The sequence below is a fragment of the Podarcis bocagei genome (genome assembly GCF_964188305.1).
Source record: "Podarcis bocagei genome assembly, chromosome: 12".
Classification (NCBI taxonomy): Eukaryota; Metazoa; Chordata; class Lepidosauria; order Squamata; family Lacertidae; genus Podarcis; species Podarcis bocagei.
Genome location: NC_138137.1, coordinates 39,136,145 through 39,155,534, shown reverse-complemented (window position 1 = coordinate 39,155,534; position 19,390 = coordinate 39,136,145). Strand labels below are relative to the sequence as shown.

The following is a 19,390-nucleotide window of genomic DNA, read 5'->3' as shown; positions in this document are numbered from 1 at the left end:
AAGTAACATAGGGTTACTAGATATCCCTGGTTCCCAGGGATAGCCCCCGGATTTGCAAATCTGTCACCAGACAAATTCTGTCCCCGGAATGTCCCAAGAATTGCAAATCTGTCCCCAGGAAATGTGGCAGTGGCAGCCTCAGCGGCCTGGCGCCAGCCTGGTAGCGCAGTTGGCTCTGGCTGATTTCAGGAGCTGCTTGCTGCCATGGCGCCCACCATTTTTCCTCACTGGAAGTCCCCATATGATGTCCGGCGGTATAGATCTCCTGCCCCCTTCCCCCTTTGTTTTGACTGATTGGGGGAGGCTCGGAAGTTGCGGGCGGGTGGCCATTGCTCAGTTTTTTAAAAACTCTGCGCATTTATGTTTCACAGGGTGCAAAAGAAGGGCTTTGCACCTTTATACAATATGCATGTGTGTTTGGGCCCAGGGTCTTTGCCTCACCATCCCCACTACTGACTTCCTGTTGCTACTCAGCTTCAAAAAAAAAAGAAAAAGAAAAGTGTCCCCGGATTCATTGAAAAAAAATCTGGTAAACATAACACAATATTGAAAACAGTTTTCAAACAACTTTAAAATTACATTTGTCCAATCTACTTGATGTGATAATCGGGACGAGAAGCAGAAGACCATTTATTCGATCATTTCCCCGGACCCAGACCTATCTCCCATGAAAAAAAAATATCGAAAGCAGTTTACAACAGCAAAACGTGTCTTCAGAACAATTTAAAAACCGGGAGAACCCACCAACCAACACCGGTTTTCCATTGCTCGTCAGGAGAGACTTTAACCAGTCAATGTCCCGCCACCTACAATCCAACCAACTTGTCTGAAGTTAGCAGAAGAACGCTCGGAACGAGGCGTCGGGCAAAAGGGGGAAAAGGAGTTGGTGAAAAAGGGGGAAAGGCGGCTTCACATTCGGCCGCCGCGCATGCCCAGAAGTGCCGCGCATGCTCCTTAGTAGGCAAGAAGCCTTGGCTCGGCCGCAACCTCGCCTCGCAACTCCGCCGCTGGGAGCGCGATGCCTCTGTGGGCGGGGCCAAAGGAGTGGGCTGGAGGCAGTGGCGTCGGCGGCCTCCCCCCCCTTAGGAGGGTAGAGGGCGTGGCCTGAGGAGGCGGAGGCGGCGCGCGGGGCCATTTCAGCGAGCGGCGGCGGCGCAGGCGGCCCGGCCAGGATGCGCTTGGCAGCGTCTCGCGGCGGTAGCAGCAGCAGCAGCAGCTGCGGCACCAGCAGCAGCAACGCCAGGGACGAGCCCGCCGCTTCCCTCCTGCCGCAACCGCGCTAGCGCCCGCCGCGCAGCCACAGCCGCGCTCCGTCTCTCCTCCCTGCCCTGCCGGTCCCTGCTCCACCTCCTCCTGTGTCGGCGGCGGGAGCATCGCCGTCCCTCCTTCTCTGCCCTGCTCCTCTCGCGTCTGCTTCCTCGGCGTCTCCCATGGCGGCCCCGGGCAACATCGTGTCCGTTATGGCCAGCAAGACCAAGACCAAGAAGAAGCATTTCGTGGCCCAGAAAGTCAAGCTCTTCCGGGCCAGCGACCCGCTGCTCAGCGTCCTCATGTGGGGGGTGAACCACTCGGTAAGAGCCGGCGCTTCCTAGGGCGGGGGGTGGTTGCTTTGCTGGCCCGGCGGAGGCCCCTTCGTCTCCGCCGCAACCTCCGCCTCCTCCCTCCACCCCTCTCCTCCTTCCTCCTCCTGTCAATGCGGGGCCTCTCTCTGTGCCCCCTCGCTTCCCATACTCCGGATCAGTACCTTCCCCATAGCTCTATCTACCTCCCCATTTAGCAGTTCTGAAAGGGAGCACGTACTTGCAACCCCCCCCCCCACACATATACACACTTTCTCTTTTTAATCCACCCATCTCTCCCACCCCCTTTCTCTGTTTTATAGGGGATTCCTGCCAGTAGCTTCTAGTGAGGAAGGGGACTGGCTAGTGTAGTTAGAAAGGGGAAAGATGAAATGTCTTCACCTGTGGGGTAGGCTGTGTGCTTCTCTGCCTGTGGGGTAGGAATGTGCCCTTGGGCACTTGAGTTCAGAGGTGTACTGCCCTTGGGGTGGCAAAAGCCATGGGTGTGCCGTACACCCTGCCTTATATTCTTTTCTCTTTGTGCACCTTTCTCTGTCGCATGCACACACAACCTTGTGTATAGGGCTATGGGCATCCCAGTACTTGGTAACTGCTATCGCTGTTTGCTGTGGCAACTAAATGGACCTCAAAGCAATACTGTTCTTATATTCACTGTGCTAGCTGATTGTACTTCTTGCCCTGAAATGGGCTTGGGGGTGGGAATCTGCTAAACAAACGCTACTCTTATTTAAGTGTGTCTTGGGGATGGTTGACAGTTGGGCAGCGTTAGATTAATGGTATAGGAGCTGTGTGTGTTTTGCCACTGGGCTAATGGCTTTGCTGCTGTCCAGGTTGGATGCATTTTGCTGAGTAGTGGTAAAAAATATGTCAGGCTGCAGAAGTGCTGGGATCTGTTATACATGCACAGCAAACCATCTCCCCCCCCCCACCCCCACATAATCAGTATTGTGTAGCTGGGAGGCAGGACGATTAATGATGTCTGAGATAAAACACTGCTACGGTAAGGAAGCTAGAGGCATGCTGCTGCCTTGGAGTACTGCAGTGTTCTGCTTCTCTGTTGGTAGCGGCGCTTCTACCTGTGCCGTGTTGATCTGATCAGATCAAGGAGAACAGAAATGTGAGACTTGGCTACTGGCTTTTGGCAGAGTTGTAGCATATCAGCTTGAATATTGGCAATGAGAGGACCTTGTGACTTCAGCCAAATATTATTTATGAGCAAGCTTTGAAAATAACTAGTTCTGATGGCTACGCATGTCTGGTTTCAATGTTGGCTGCTCTAGGATGTACTTTGTAGTAGGACTTAAGATGCTTGAAGCTTGGATTGCACTATGTATAAAAGCCTTTAAACAGGGAAAGGGGTGTTGACTTGTCAAGTAAAAAACATGTGTAATGTCTTACCTTGTTAGGGTTGTGTTCACCTGGTTAAAGTGGTGATACTTCAGTTATGCAAGTGTGTTCAGACGAGACCTGCAAGGTTTTCTGTTCAAGGTGCTGCTGCAAACTGCCCTTGAGCTTGGGGAAGGGGGCGGGAGGAGCACAATCTGCACTACGTTCTGTGAACTTCTGATATTTGCAATTTGCTGACTCTCCCTACTTTGCCTGGACAGAAACCTTTGCTGTCTTGTTACTTTCAGTTACTGCAGTTACTTAAAACAAACTGACCATGAATTTCTCCCACTGAACTTGTGTGGCTATATTGGCAGCTTTTACCAGAAGCTAAATCGGGCTGCCTTTTGATCTTCAAACCTAGCTACTTCCAAATCCTCTCTGCTGCCTACACACTTCCCCTCTCTTTCTTGAAAAGTGCATTGTTTTGCAAATACACTTGTGTGGTTGAGAATTGTTTTGCAAATGCATTGTTGTACATATATGGGAAATATCCACCACTGCACAGGCATTGTCCTTTGCACAAGTGCAGGTTTGTATGCAACTTTAAGATGTTAATGATAACTTTCATAGCTATTCCCCCTGTTCTCTTGCAGTGGTGCTATGCTGCTTCTTGAGGTAAGGTTTGTGGTTTGGTGACTAATCATCCTCTTTATCCAGAAACAGCATAATACTATCTTTCTTGGGAAACGTATCTGTGTTAGGGGGAAGTTGACTAACGAGTATCCTGAAGCAGAGTTACTAGACTTCTCATTTCTCAGACTTATTCTTGGCATCTAGATATATTGGAAGTTGTGCTAAACTGTGTAATGGCTCTCCGTCTTCATATTTCCCCAACAGCAAGTGAAGATCGTTTTAACTAAAGCTTTTCATCCAAGGAAGAGTGATTCTATGTGGAAACTTTGTCTTAAAATATGAAAACCAAGCACAGCATCAGAGCATTGCATGTGGGTATATTTACACAAATGTGTCCATCTTCGGTCACTGTCCTAGGACTCATCACCCAAGAACCTCTTTTGTATACAAGAAATAATTTCACACTTCTGAGCCACAGACCCTTTGGTAGCAATCTAGGCTTGGGCTTGTGGAACTGTGAAAGCCATGCGTCACCTGTGGCGTCCGCCTTATGATAAATGAGAGAGATGGGTTGTTGACTCTTCAGTTCTCTTTTAACCTCTGATTTGTTTACATCTTCAAGAGATGAAGGCAAGTTCAGGGGTTATCTCAGAATAATTGATAATGTAATCAGACTTGTTTTCTATTGATTGAGGTAGTAAATGCCATGGGTTGATGACTTTGACATTAAAATAATTGTAACAGATTTGTCTTGTAGGATGAGAAGCTGCAGGATATGTTGAACTGTAACTTTTAGTGCAGAGTTTTCACCATGTTTTTTAACTTCAAGTCTTGCAGTGGCAAAATAATTTTTCTAGATGCAGTACTTCTAAATACATAACTTAATAGACTACTTGGAACATGTGTTAACTTAGAAGCAGCCTGATCTGCTAAGAATGGGGCCATAGGGCTAGACTTGTAAAAGATAAGGTAAATTAATTTGAAAAAGGAATTTAAAAGTCATTAATAAAGATTAGCAATCGTTAGGTTGTCTCCCTCATAGCTTTAACTTCTTTTTAAACTCTACCAGACTGAGCAGCTTTTGTAAGATACTAATGTTGAAGTCATACTGAATACATTGAAACCACAAATGTAGAATTAAAGTGTGAAAAGTGTAAAATCTGAAGAAAAACCAGAGTATGTTTAGAATTAAAGAAATTGCAGAAACATGCTCTTAACTAAACTTGTAGAAGAAAAGAAAATACGGTTTTACGTACTCTTATTTTGTAAGTGCGTGTCTTGGAATGACGGTTCTTTTAAATGACCAAAGCGTTATAGGCAATGCTGGAAAAATATATTTCAAATTCCTAATCCAGTTTGAGCTTTTTATATTTTTAGATGCCAACCTTGGGCAAATATGTTATGGCTCGTCTCCCCTCCCCTACAGATTCTATACCTTTTGTAGGTAATGTTAGATTCCTGCACCTTTGTCTAGTCCTGGGCATAAGGGAAAGTACTGTATTTTTCACTCTATAGGACACACCGGACGATAAAATGCACCTAGTTTGGGGGGGAGGAAACAAGAAGAAAAAAATTCTGAACCCCAGAAGCCAGAACAGCAAGAGGAATCTGGCTTCTGGGATAGCCTCTTGCTGTTCTGGCTTCGGGGACAGCCTTTCTAGCCTCTGCCAGGCAGGGGGTGTAGGCACCCCACTGCCCTGCAGAGGCTTTGAGCAGCTAACCCCAAGCTAGAACAGCGAGACGGAGCACTGTGCAGCGCTCTGTCTCCCTGTTCTGGCTTTGGGCTTAGTCGCGCAGCCTGCATTCGCTCCATAGGATGCACACACATTTTCCCTTACTTTTTAGAAGGGAAAAAGTGCGTCCTATAAAGTGAAAAATATGGTAAATACTAGGAGTTATAGGAATGCATTCGCCATTTGTGTGTGTAGGCTTTGCATAGTACATAACTGTGTTCTGTGTTTGTCTACAGCTTCCTTGGAACCTGTGCAGAGTATCTTGGGTGGAGAGGAGTCCTCTCACTCATCCCATTTGGCACAGAAAATTGCTACTTGGAAAGTGGGTAGAGCAGAGTCTCTTCTGCCTTTGCTAAGAACTGATTGCAACATTTTTATAATCCCCACGATCCTGTTTCATATCATAGTGAACATCTGTGGAATTTCTTGTCCGGGAATGAAAAAGCTTTCTGTGAACAGTGTTTCTAACAAGCAGCTTTCCCCATGAGTAAGGACCATATAATAATAATAATAATAATAATAATAATAATAATAATAATAATAATAATAATAATAAATAATAGAAAACTCTTCTTTGCCTTCATTTTCAAAAACAAAAAACAGCAACTTCTTAAAAATATAGTGCTATTGTTGCTAGTTAATGAGTTTTTGCCCTTTTTAATATATATATATATATATATATATATATATATATAGGTTTTGGTGTCTTCGGGTGTCTTCCCGTGTAAGAGTTGGGGTGTCTAGGCGACGTTTCGACGAGGTCTCACTCGTCATCTTCAGGCTGGTGCTTTCGGCTTCTTGTTACTAGAACAGAGTTCTGTTCTAGTAACAAGAAGCCGAAAGCACCAGCCTGAAGATGACGAGTGAGACCTCGTCGAAACGTCGCCTAGACACCCCAACTCTTACACGGGAAGACACCCGAAGACACCAAAACCTACATTCCTGTACCCGTGAAAATCTACGAAAGCATATATATATATATATATATATATATATATTACTAGCACTGGTATGATCACATTTTCATGCTATAATCTCTTGGGGGTAGAGCTAACTTTTCTGCTTAGAAATGCTTGACCAAATGGCTTGGAGCAAAAGTAATTTGTAATTTACCCCCCCACACACACACACTCCGACACTTGAGCAGTGAGTGCTTAAAAGAAGCTTCTGAGCTTTCACCAGCAGCTACTACTAGCTCATGGAGCACCTAGCCTGATAGATATGCAGATCATGCAAGTGCAGATTGGCGCAAGGCCAAAACAATATTGACTTTCCATTTTGAGCAAGAAGAAGAATTTCAGGGTAAGGATGCTTTCCTCAGAATACAGCTGGGCATTACAAGATAGATAATCTTTTGTTCCAAGCCCATTAATTTCAGATGCTGACAGCATCACTAATAGACTTTTATTTTTAGGAGGCTATGAAAACAGCCTTGGCTTCAAAATTGAATATAAGAATGAAAAAGGTTAGAATTCATTTGTAACATAAGTGTAGGTAGACCTAACTTTTAGATTGGCTCTTTGCTTTGGTTTGAGGGTTTTATGTGGCCCCAGGTTTGTAATGCTGGAGAATGGGGAGGACCTCTCCCAGTAATGCTATGTCTTAAGCCCTTTTAAGGCCTCTTGCCAGCCCCATCTGGGGTTGGGATGGAGAATGGAGCCATCTATAGTGAAATGTTATGTATAATAATTAATAATAATAATTTATTTATACCCCGCCCATCTGGCTGAGTTTCTGCAGCCACTCTGGGTGGCTTCCAACCGAATATTAAAAACAATACAGCATCAGACATTAAAACACAGGGCCGCCTTCAGTTGTCTTTTAAAAGTAAAATAGTTGTTTGTTGCCTTGACATCTGCTGGGAGGCCATTCCACAGGGCAGGCACCACTACCGAGAAGGCCCTCTGCCTGGTTCCCTGTAACTTCACTTCTCGCAGCGAGGGAACCGCCAGAAGGCCCTTGGAGCTAGACCTCAGTGGACTTTTGTGCTCGGAAATGTACTGGGAGCCAATGAAGATCTTTCAGGACCAGTGTTATATGGTCTCAGCGGCCACTCCCAGTCGCCAGTCTAGCTGCTGCATTCTGGATTAATTGCAGTTTCCAAGTCACCTTCAAAAGTAACCCCACGTAGACCGCATTGCAGTAGTCCAAGCGGGAGATAACCAGAGCATTCACTCTGCCGAGACAGTCTGCGGGCAGGTAGGGTCTCAGCCTGCGTACCAGGTGGAGCTGGTAAATAGCTGTCCTGGACACAGAATTAACCTGCGTCTCCATGGACAGCTGTGAGTCCAAAAGGACTCACAGGCTGCGCACCTGGTCCTTCAGGGGCACAGTTACCCCATTCAGGATCAGGGAGTCCTGCATGTAAAGCATAGACTGTCCCTGCTGTTCGAGACCAAGGCCTTAGAGTACTTAGTGCAACTCTAGCACAATGTGACTTACCCGCTGCTCTCCCATAAAACCCCAGTCTACGTGTTGACTAACTTTGGGTTTAGCCCTGAAGATGTGAGGACATGCAAGCATCCGACAATCTTCAAAGTGCTCTGACTTAACTGAGTGAGAAAATTGATCAAGGGTGTGGAACAGCTCCCCTATGAGGAGAGATGGCAGCATTTGGGCATTTTAGTTTAGAGGAAAGGCAATTAAGAAGTGATATGATAGAGGTATATAAAATTATGCCTGGTGTGGAGAAAGTAGATAGGAGAACAGACCAAAAAAAAAATAAAATGCAGCACATAGTTAAACTTTGGAATTTGCTCCCACAGGAGGCAGTGATGGCCACCAACTTGGATGGCTTTAAAAGAGGATTAGACAAATCCACGAAGGATTAGGCTATTGTTGGCTATTACCTACCCATAATGGCTATGCTCTGCCTCCATGGTTGAAAGTTATAAGCAAATTGCAGGAAACCACAGGAGGGAAGAAGGTTTTTGCACTCAGATCCTGCTTGCCAGCTTCCCACAGGCATCTGGTTGGCCACTGGGACAACATGATGCAGCTGGGTGAGATGAGCCACTGGCCGGATCCAGAAGGCTCTTTTTACATTCTTAATGGGGGGGGGGGGAGAATACGTCTTTCAGGCCAAACTGTAGGAAGATCTTCTCTCATGCCATGTTGGCTAGATTACGGGGCTATAGATCTGATTTGCATTCTTCTCAATGGAAATCTGATGTGTAGAACTCCAGGACTGGCTTGTTCTGAATTTCTAAAAGCTATTGCAGTGACTGCCAATATCATAAAAGCTGGGCCATCCAAAACAGGATTGAAATCATTCGATGCATTATGCATTTAGTAATGCTAACTGTCAGTCATAATGGAACATTGAAGACACAGTTAAGATGTCAGGTATGATATAATAAGTCAATGCATTCTACAATACCTGCCAATTTATTGCCCAATTCACTCAGTTTGCCGAGAGCTCCGAAAGGAGCCCTTGAATCCCTTTCTGCTGCCACTCTGAATAATTTGGTGTTTGCAAACTTGAGTCACTTTGCTGCTAACCCTAACTTGAGATACGAGTTATCAGTTCATAGGAGGACTTGTTCTCTTATCGTATGAATGCTAAGTTTTTTCAGGAGCCTTTGAGAGCTTCTCTCAGAAGCTATTTGAACATTTAAGTATATGATGTCCACTGGCTCACACCTGTCCATATGCCTGACACACTTCCCATAAATGCTAAAATGTTCATAAGACAGGACTTGCCTTTGGAGAAGCCATGTTGATTCTTTTTCGTTAAGACTAATTCTTGTGTAGGCTTGGCTATACCACAATTCATGTTATCTTTAACATAGTCCCCAATCTACACGAAACAGATATTAAGCAAATTGACCTGCACCTTCCTGGATTCTGGTCCCCTAATCTTTAAAAACTAGTGTTACATTTGCTGTTTTCCAGCCCTCTGGTACAAAGGCCAATCTTTGTTGAGTGGTAACTACCTGCTTGATTAAGATGGCTTGGCATTACATAAGTGGTCTTCATGTTTGAGGGAAAGCTACAGCACTAAAGGTTACACATTTTATACTTAGAGCAGATAAGATGGTGGAAAAAGTTGAAAGATTGCACTTTAAACATTTAACGCAAACTATTCAAACCAGCGGTTGCTATAGTTACTGTGGTAGCATCTGCAAACCCATAGGACATCTTAAGTAGGCAGATCAGACTATCTCTCTCTTTCTAAAATGTGACTCATTTACAAGAACCAGATCCACTCTTCTTACTAAGTAAAGGAACTTGCAAGATGTGTGACCTTATAGGAGAATAACACAAATTCCCAAAATATTCATGCATGGCAGTGATTCTTTAAATATAGAATGAGTCCAAATGGATACAGGGCATCTTGGAGGGATGGTAGTGCAAAGATAAGATCATGAGCCCTGTGGTGCTTGCCTTCCTATGTTGTCCAACTCCCTAAAAGATAAGAGAGGGTTGTCTATATTGGATCTCTGGGACAACTTTCTTTCTACCTCTATCTTCCAACTTGATAGAGAAAAGGAGCTGTTTGTTCTCTTGTAATGATGCTGCTCTGTATGGCTTTAGATAGTCTTATGCCTTGCTTTTCCTTTAGCGCAGGTGATAATGCCTCATGCCATATATACTTGCAGCTTTAGGATGTACCGTGGTACCTTGGGTTACATACCCTTCAGGTTACATACGCTTCAGGTTACAGACTCTGCTAACCCAGAAATCTTACCTTGGGTTAAGAACTTTGCTTCAGGATGAGACCAGAAATCGTGCAGCGGTGGTGCGGTGGCAGCAGGAGGCCCCATTAGCTAAAGTGGTCTTCAGATTAAGAACAGTTTCAGGTTAAGAATGGACCTCCGGAACGAATTAAGTTCTTAACCTGAGGTAATTGCACCACTGTATTCAAGGTGTTCTGAACTTTCACCTGCAGAGCTGATGGTTAACTTGGCCCCCCTTCCATGTGTATCTTTACTTTTTGCCCTCCCCAACCCAGCATTAGCAGACTTTGAAAAAACACTGAGCTGATGTCTAGTAACCCTGTTACTGTTGGAGGATGTTTTGTGAGGATTTTTCTTTGAATACCATATTTTTCCATGTATAAGACACCCCCGTGTATAAGATGACCCCCCTTTTTTAACCCAAAATTAAGAAATTAAGTTGTTTAGCTTTTTGGGGTGGGGTGGGGAGGTCACTTCCGCCAATCACTCACCCGCCTGCCCACCACTGCTGATCGCACACCCCGCTGCAGCCAATTGTCTGCCAGTTCACCGCCACCAGCAGCCCACCCACCCACTTGCCACAGCCGCCAATCACCTGCCCGCCTTGCCACAGCCACCAATTGCCAGCAGGCTATTAATCGCACATCCCTTCTCTGCATTCCCTATCCGTGTATAACACGACACCCAATTTTTGCCTTTTTTTTTTTTTTTGCAAAAAGCATCATCCTATACATGGAAAAATACAGTGGTACCTCGGGTTACATACGCTTCAGGTTACATACGCTTCAAGTTACACACTCCGCTAACCCAGAAATAGTGCTTCAAGTTACGAACTTTGCTTCAGGATAAGAACAGAAATCGTGCTCCGGCAGCGCGGCAGCAGAGGAAGGCCCCATTAGCTAAAGTGGTGCTTCAGGTTAAGAACAGTTTCAGGTTAAGTACGGACCTCCAGAACGAATTAAGTACTTAACCTGAGGTACCACTGTATGGTACTTCTCTTGGGGAAGTCAGTGTGAGGAAATGAAACACTGTATTAATTACACCAAAGCAGGCAGAGTTACTTAAGTTGCAAAACCCCAGCTGGGCATAGGGTTAGACAGTAAATCCTAACATAGTTGAAGGCATTGGCAAAAGGGAAGAAGAATCTTGCTGAAGGCTTTTAGTTGGTAAAACTCTGAAATACTGGAAACCTAATATGTAATTTCCACTTCATTGTTCAAACTGTGAGTTCTAGTGCTCATGCAGTCAAAATGGCACTGCCCAAGCAACAAGAGGGAGGTATTAGCAGTCTCGGGAACTTCAAAGTTTGCAGAAGTGCATCTTTAGAAAAGCCTTAAGGAGAATGTCCAGAACAGCCCAGTGCGGACTGAGCCTGCTTAGTGAGCATAGAATGTTGACAAACTCCAGTGGGGGTGGGAGAGGATGGAATGCAGTGGCTGGAATTCTGAATGCCAGTGATGGACTGTGCAGAATTTGGTTGCAGATCTTATTTGCATCTGCTGAAATCCCATGATCTAGAGATTGAATTCATGTATGCAAACCTTATTTTCTATTAAGGTTAGAATAGAATAGTTCGCACTACTGGAATTAAAAATCAATGGGCGCATATATGTGTGTGCTAGTTCCTGTAACTTCAGTTGTAAATAGAAATGTAATATTTTCCATGTCACCAACATAGTACATTTGCTAGACAACTGCTACTTCATTAATCGTATCAAGATTCCCATCCCTTTTCGTGGGGTAAAACAGTATCCACATCTGCTTCCTTTGGGGCAACACCAGGTTCGGTTAACACGATTTTCCCTAGTAGGCAGTCCTTTGTCTTTTTGGAATTGCTGTATCTTCTCTGAACCTGTTCAGGGTTTTGTGGCGTTTTCTGGAACTGCAAGTACAACCATCTCAGAAGCAGAGTCTGTATAATTAGCCTCAGGCTGGCTTGATCTGAGCATTCTCTTGGTGGCACTCTTGATACTGTGTGGATACTCCTAAAATCTGTTGATTACAAGTAAGACTTTGACACTTGACTTGTATCGAGACGTAAGCTATAGATTTGCCAATATAACCATGTAATGCACCTTGTGATGGCCAAAGAAAATCCAAAGACCATCCCGTCACTGTCAACGACAGTGGCACCATTGACACACCACAGTAAACCTTTTGTTAGCTGTTTACTATGTATGTGCCTAAAAGGGCTCTTTTCCTCCTCCCCACTCACATTGGGAAGGAAACAAAGCATGATCCCTGGCTTAGCATTTCCACCCGAAATGAGGATTGGGCATTGTTTTGTACCCAACAAACCATGAACTCTAGCCAGTGTTTGCTCTTGGCTTACTGATCAGGGTTTGTTGGGTGCAAAACAATCCACTATCTCTGTTTGGGGTGTAAATGCTAAGTCCACGGATCATGTTTTGTTTCCTCCCAGCATAAGCTGAGAGGGGCAAAGATTTTGCCCATGCATTGTAAGACATTGGTTTTCGAGGTACCATGAAGTGCATATGCAACCATTAATTTGTGCATTTGTTATTGTTTAAGCTGAGCTGCAAGTTGTGTTTCTATGCTGATTTTAGTATTGTGAATCTTGTATCACCATTGTTGAGTGGTGATGCTGGAACTGGTGCCAAAGCACATATAAAAAGGTTGTCTTTGTGTTGCCATAGAGCACATCACTCTGGAGTAAGTTAGCTTGGTATTAAAGCATATGGCAAGCCCCCCAACGTAATTGTCAGGGGTTCAGGAGCAGAGGCGAGGGCAAGGGAGGAAACAGAGAGCGAGGGGGAGGAGGCCGAAGAAAAGATGAGTGATGACGACGACCCGAGATCTCCGAGTCTTTCCAGTGAATCAGAAGATTCACAGAAAGGAGCGCCAGTGGCCAGAGCAAGGGGGGAGCCTAGGGAGACACCCCAGGAAGAAGGGTCCAGAGGGGGCTCAGAGGGCAGCAGTTGGAAATCGGGGCCAGCGTCACCAACAGAGCGCAGTGGAGAGGAAGGGCGCCAGGTATCGAGCTCTGGCAGCTCGCAGCAGGGGGGAGGGCATGAGTCAGGAGTGGCCACACCTCCATCGGGGAGCGAAGAAACGGTCAAGCGGAAAGTGGAAGGTTGGGCGCGCGCGCCAAGTTCAAATGCACAGGAAGGTGGCGCAGTAAGCAGCCCGGAAAGGGAGCCAGGTCCTAAAGCCCGACGCAAGGAGACAGAAGGGTCCGGGGGGTCAGCGTCAGAAGAGTCCAGGAAGGAAGAGACCACGGGGGGCAGAGGGACCCAGAGAAGAACGGTCAGGCGGAAAAGGTGGAGTAAGGCTAGGGTATTAAGCTGGTGTACAGGGGGCGGAGACTCAGACGGAGCTTCGCCGGTCTAACTCATAAGACGTAGAGCTGCATGCGGCAGCTTGAGAATGGAAACTGTAACTCAATAAAGACTTTTATAAAGTGAACGCTGGCTAGCGTGATCCTCTGTGAGCTAGGATCTGGAAGCAGCTCTGACAGTAATTCATTTTTTTACAGTTAATACTTTTTTCACTTTATGATTTTCTTTCTGGTTAGAGGTACGCAGTCTTCCATTGCCCCCCACCCCTATTCTATCACTGAATCATCTGCTTTTTCTTGGCAAACTTTCTCAAGACTGTTTACAGTAGCATCAGCAGCATAATTATTAGGACTGATGGGCTTGCTAGATAATATGCAGTCACTTCCCCAAAATGCTTTTCAGTTGAGCAGATTGAATGCAGACAAGATGAAAGTACTCAATATGCCTTTAAGTTAATTGCACTCTTGAAGACATGGGACCCCTTGTATGCTGGTTTAGTGTTATAGCAATCAGCCCCCATGACTATGAGCTGGTTCATATGTAAAGCTAAGCCAAACCATGGCTTAGCATGAATGGGCGAGTTCCTGAGGAAACCCCAGTTTATTTCACTTCAGTGCAGCAATGGCAACACAGGAGGAACAAAGCAGCTACAATCTTCTCTTTGCCATTGTCTGGTTTAGCATTACAGGTGCCTTCTAGAAGACAATCTCTTCCCCCTAATATAAGATGACATCACTTGGATTCCAAATCAGAGTGGTCAAAATATGCAAAAACTGCATACAAAATAGGTTCTTAACTTCAAAACTATTAACGGAGATAGGATCTTACAGGTTGAAGAATCAAGCTTATTTTCCATCCCTTATATTCTACAACTTCGGCATTAAATTTATATTCCCAGAGTGGCTAAGTAGTAAGGCAGTAGGAATCTGAAATGAAAAATGGCTGTCATAATAGCTAATGCTTCTGATTTCTAGCACATGATTGAAGTAGATGCATTAGTATGTAAAATGCCATATGTACACATGCCTTAGCTATCATTAGCTATAGTTGGTGTATGTTGTTAGCCAGGAAATCTGTCTTTTGGCTGCGTTCTCTAATGCGCTATAGAATGTACTTTTTGGTAATACCTCCCATTAATATGAAAAGTATGAATCTGGTGGTAGTGGTTCTGCAAGAGGGAAAATGTAATACCAAGTTGTGAGAGCAACTCAAGCAAGTCACTTCACTTAACCATTACTTCCTCTTATTATTGCTCTGTTTGTTCAGTGGTGAGTATTTTCACTTTTTAAATACAGTAGCACCTTCCCTCAGTTGCATGTGGCAGGTCTCTTTGCATTTCGGCATAACGGAAGGAACTTAGGAGCTTCTAGGTATTAGTCCACAGAGGCAAGTAATTTATCTTGAAAGAATTAGAAACCTGTGGCCTTCCAGGTGTTGTTGGACCCCAGCTCCACAGTCATCCACAGCCAGGAAGGCCAATGATCAGGGAGAGATAGCAGAAGAGCTGCAGCCTGCTATAAGGTGCTGAGAAGCACTTGAAATGGATATCTATAAAGGAAAACTTGAGTTCTCCCTTTTCCTCAGGAAAAACAAATTCAGTAGCAAGCTCATCTCTTATATGAAAAAGTCTCCATTTGCTGGTTTGATATGAAAACACCCAGTACTATTTTCCTAGAAAAAGAGGTGCTGGAACTCACCATCAATGCCTCCCTTGTTTTCTTATAATGCCAATTGCACCCACCTGAGAGGGACCGGAACTGAGTTCCAGTGAGTTCCAGCTGAAAGAAAGACCTGAAAATCAAAGTTGGTCCATTAAACATTTAATCTATGTTAAATAGATTCATGAACTTGGTAGATGAATAGATGAATTGATGCTCTTCATGATTGATTTATTTTTAAACTTGGGATTAATTCCCAATTTGCATGCATGCTTTATCTTATGTGGAAGTGGTGGGGGGACGCAGGTGGTGCTGTGGTCTAAACCACTGAACCTCTTTGGTGTGACAATCCAAAGGTCAGTGGTTCGAATCCGTGTGATGGGGTGAGCTCCTGTCGCTCTGTCCCAGCTTCTGCCAACCTAGAATAATATTGTGAGTAGATAAATAGGTACCGCTGGGGCGGGAAGGTAAATGGTGTTTCCGTGTGCTCTGGTTTCTGTCACGGTGTTCCGTTGCGCCAGAAGGGGTTTTGACCATGCTGGCCACATGACGCGGAAAAGCTGTCTGTGGATGAACGCTGGCTCCCTCAGCCTGAAAAGAAAGATGAGCGCCGCACCCCATAGTTGCCTTTGGCTGGACTTAACTGTCCAGGCGTCCTTTACCTTTTACCTATATGGAAATGATGGGACGCGGGTGGCGCTGTGGGTAAAAGCCTCAGCGCCTAGGGCTTGCCGATCGAAAGGTCGGTGGTTCGAATCCCCGCGGCGGGGTGCGCTCCCATTGCTCAGTCCCAGCGCCTGCCAACCTAGCAGTTCGAAAGCACCCCCGGGTGCAAGTAGATAAATAGGGACCGCTTACTGGCGGGAAGGTAAACGGCGTTTCTGTGTGCTGTGCTGGCTCACCAGATGCAGCTTTGTCACGCTGGCCACGTGACCCGGAAGTGTCTCCGGACAGCGCTGGCCCCCGGCCTCTTAAGTGAGATGGGCGCACAACCCTAGTCTGTCAAGACTGGCCCGTACGGGCAGGGGTACCTTTACCTTTTTATGTGGAAGTGATAGAAAATGCATGATGATTGAAGTTGTCTTTACTAGTGGTTAGAGCTGAACAGCACTGAGAAATCTACTGGATATAAACTCACTCATTTTCATTTGGCAATGCTTTGTGCTCCAGTATACAGCAACAAGTTTAAGATCTGAAGCACCGAGTCTTTTGATGAGAGCTATAGAGGAAAGCATGCTGCTATTGGTGCTTTCATCTATTTTGTAAGGGGAGAGGGGGAAGCTCTTATTTTTATTGATCCAAGTTTGGTATGATTTCTTTACTTATTCTGCATGTTCTGTATATGTTTTCCTAAACACATGGATGTTTGTTGCAGTTGTTGCTACAAATCCTAAGCGTATGCAAAGCTTTGGTTTCAGTTCAAATTCCAGTATTAGTAATTGTTCTGCCTCCTAACCCATGTTTGAATCGGCCTCTCCAAGCAACATAATTGCCAGCAAACTACCTGTACTCAATTTATGCCTGTCTGATAACCCTATTATGCCATTCTATCTGTCTTGTTTTCTGAGGTGTAGGTTCTTGGAGAGGTTTGATCATGCTTGGCTCATTAGTTCACAGCTGTCAGCATTTGCTATTGCTATCATTTAATTCAAGTGTACTTCAGGGGTCAAGAATATATAAAGACTGTTGAGCCACTCTGCCACACTGAGTTTCTGAAATCATAGTTTTGAGAATCACCTTCACTTTTTCAATCTGAATGTTAAGTTAGGTGATGTACCGTATTTTTTGCCCCATAGGACGCACTTTTTCCCCTCCAAAAATGAAGGGGAAATGTGTGTGCGTCCTGTGGGGCGAATGCAGGCTTTCGCTGAAGCCTGGAGAGCGAGAGGGGTCAGTGCGCACCGACCCCTCTCGCTCTCCAGGCTTCGCACAGATCTCCGCAAGACGTGGGAGCCCGCGCCGGGCTCCCACGGCTTGCAGAGAGTTGCCTGTTCTGGAGGCTGGGGTCGGGGGAAGCTCGGGCTTCCCCCGCCCCAGCTCCGCGCCTGGGGGGGGGAAATAATCCCCCCTTTATTCCCCCCCCCAAAAAAACCAGGTGCGCCTTATGGGCTGGTGCGTCCTATAGGGGAAAAATACGGTAATTAAATGTGGAGTTCTGCAAGTATCGGTTTGTATTTTAATGGTCTAGAGATGGCAAACTTTCCAATGCTTATCTTAAAGAGGAAGATAAAATTAAGCAGTTTCCTTTGTGCACTGTTACGGAGATGACAACATTCTCCTCACTCAGTTGGATACTACATGTTTCACTTTTGGTGTTCTTCTCGTTATTCTAGCTTGTGTTGGAGAATTTGATTGTCTGTCTGATTCTTGCCAAAAGGATGTGTATTGATTGCCATCCTTTTTATATAACCCTAAGAACTGTGAGTTGTATGTTCTGCTGATTGCGAAAAATTTGTCGCCATGGTGTTGGCATATTTACTTTGCAGTCTTCTTCAACAAGTTTTGCAGTGCTACAGCTACATGGGTTAAAGCCTAGTTGCACACAACTACACATTTGTTCTGTAGAGACTTTTATGTGTTAAACAAGTCATGAGAACTGGCATCTACCAAGGCACTGGAAGCACAAATTGCTGTGTGGATTCTTCACTTTGAATCTCTTTAGTGGAGGGTGTGTCGTTGACAAAAAATGATGTTGTGTGTGTAGTTATTAACCAGCTGTCTTCAACAACTATGAGTGACTGGATGGCTGGAGTACTGTCACAGTGCTAGCAAATGGAGCAGTGCACACACGGATGCCATTCCTGCTATATATAGGTCTTCAGGGATTTCTCTGTGTACCCGCAAGAAATCTTTCTGGACTGATCTGTGCTCACAACTGAGAAATGGAGTATGGCTCCATAGTCAGTAATGCTGTTTAATGTAAGGGCATTGCGAGCATGAAAACACTGTACTCTCTACGATATATAATTGTTCTAAACTATTTTTGAATGTTCTGTGGATGACTACAGTTGGTATAGTGTCATCAGCACCAGCTGAAGTTTCTGAACAGTCTTCAGAGGCAGCCTCACGTATAACATGTTGCAGTGATCTAACCTCGAGGTTACCAGAACATAGGTGGCAGAAGTTAGGAAACCCCTGTCCAGTTGGGGTGCTGCTGGGCCACCAGCCAAAGCTGGTAGAAGGCACTCAGTGCTACTGAGGCCACCTGAACCATAAGTAACATCAGTTGATTGAGAAGCATCCCCAAGCTGTGTATCCGCCCCTTCAGAGGGAGTGTAACCCCATCAAGAGCAGGCAACCTCCCATCCATCTGGTATAGGGAACCACCCACTAACAGTGACTCAGTCTTAACTGGATTGAGTTTCAGTTTATTGGCTCTTATCCAGTCAATTACCGCTGCAAGGCAACTCACTTTCCAGCACATCCTCTGCCACACCTGAGGGCCCCATCCTCAGGAAAGGCTGTGGGGGTTGGAGGCTTGTTTGGAAGAGAGTTGGAGCTGTTGACTCCAATCTTTGAGCTGACCAACTAAAAATTGTAGACCTTTGTTAGCAAGTATGAGCACTATAGGCGAGATCTAGCAATAGATAAGTCTTGAAAGAATATATATATATTAAGGCTGAACTTCTAGACACATTTTTTGCTGGTTTAGTGGGATTTCCTGATTCCCTCCCCCATTTTTGCCAAGACTGGCAACCGTGGCTGTTCGTAATTAGCAATTTGTTTGGCCATTGATTACATAATACTATTCTACATAAAAGTATGGTACCTGGAATGCATAGAGTTATTTCTTTGATCTGGAAGACCTGGATTCATATCCCATGTCTACTGTGGACTTGGAGTGACCTTCCTGTGGTCAGTGAAGCAGGAATAAAACAAATGTATTGGAAGTAAAATAAGCTTCTTAAATATGAGTAGTCCAAACTTCAGAAGTTGCTTTTTCTAGCTATGTATACTTCAGATGGTATTTGGATCAGTTCCATGAACTCTGAGTAGTAATAGCCTAGTTCTTTGATCTTAACAGCTGTTTGACAAAGGCTTGTCTTGTCAGTGGTGCAGAGTGACCTGATACTCAAATTAGACATGTCATGTAGGTCAAACAGGATTCATCATTACTTTGGCCTAACTGCATCATACTTCAGACTCAGCTTTGTGTTTATTTAACTGACAAGAAGATCAAATATCAATCCAGAAAAGCAATTTTGTTAATTTCTGTGCATGTTCTCTTTGCAGATTTTGTTTCTGCTGCTCTTTATGTCTTTTTCCCATTTCTGTTAAAGAAGAAGAAAAAAGCCAATAATATTGCAGCTGCCACATCCTCAAGGCACTTAATTCAGATTAGTTGCACTGTATATGTTGGATTGCTCTCTGTTACATTCCCCATGGCACAGACACCATCTGTTCCATTTGCTTCTTGTGGCGGCTTGAGCATAATACATGGATTGCAGCCTTTTTTTCTTATCTTGAGCTTCTAGTGAA

At 44.9% G+C, this 19,390-nt stretch overlaps 1 protein-coding gene across 6 annotated transcripts in view; it reads left to right on the top strand.

Annotated features, from left to right (window-relative positions):
• PIP4K2A (phosphatidylinositol-5-phosphate 4-kinase type 2 alpha) overlaps positions 1-19,390 on the top strand; it is a 190,582-nt gene that overhangs the window by 127,956 nt on the left and 43,236 nt on the right. Inside the window, exon 1 of one of the 6 annotated variants that reach the window (XM_081163279.1) lies at positions 1,140-1,571. The exons of the other annotated variants lie outside the window; for them this stretch is intronic. Within the exon in view, the coding sequence (XP_081019405.1) occupies positions 1,431-1,571 (141 nt within the window). The 5' untranslated portion in view covers positions 1,140-1,430. Of the gene's footprint in view, positions 1-1,139; positions 1,572-19,390 lie in introns of those variants that run through there. 6 annotated transcript variants of the gene reach the window in all.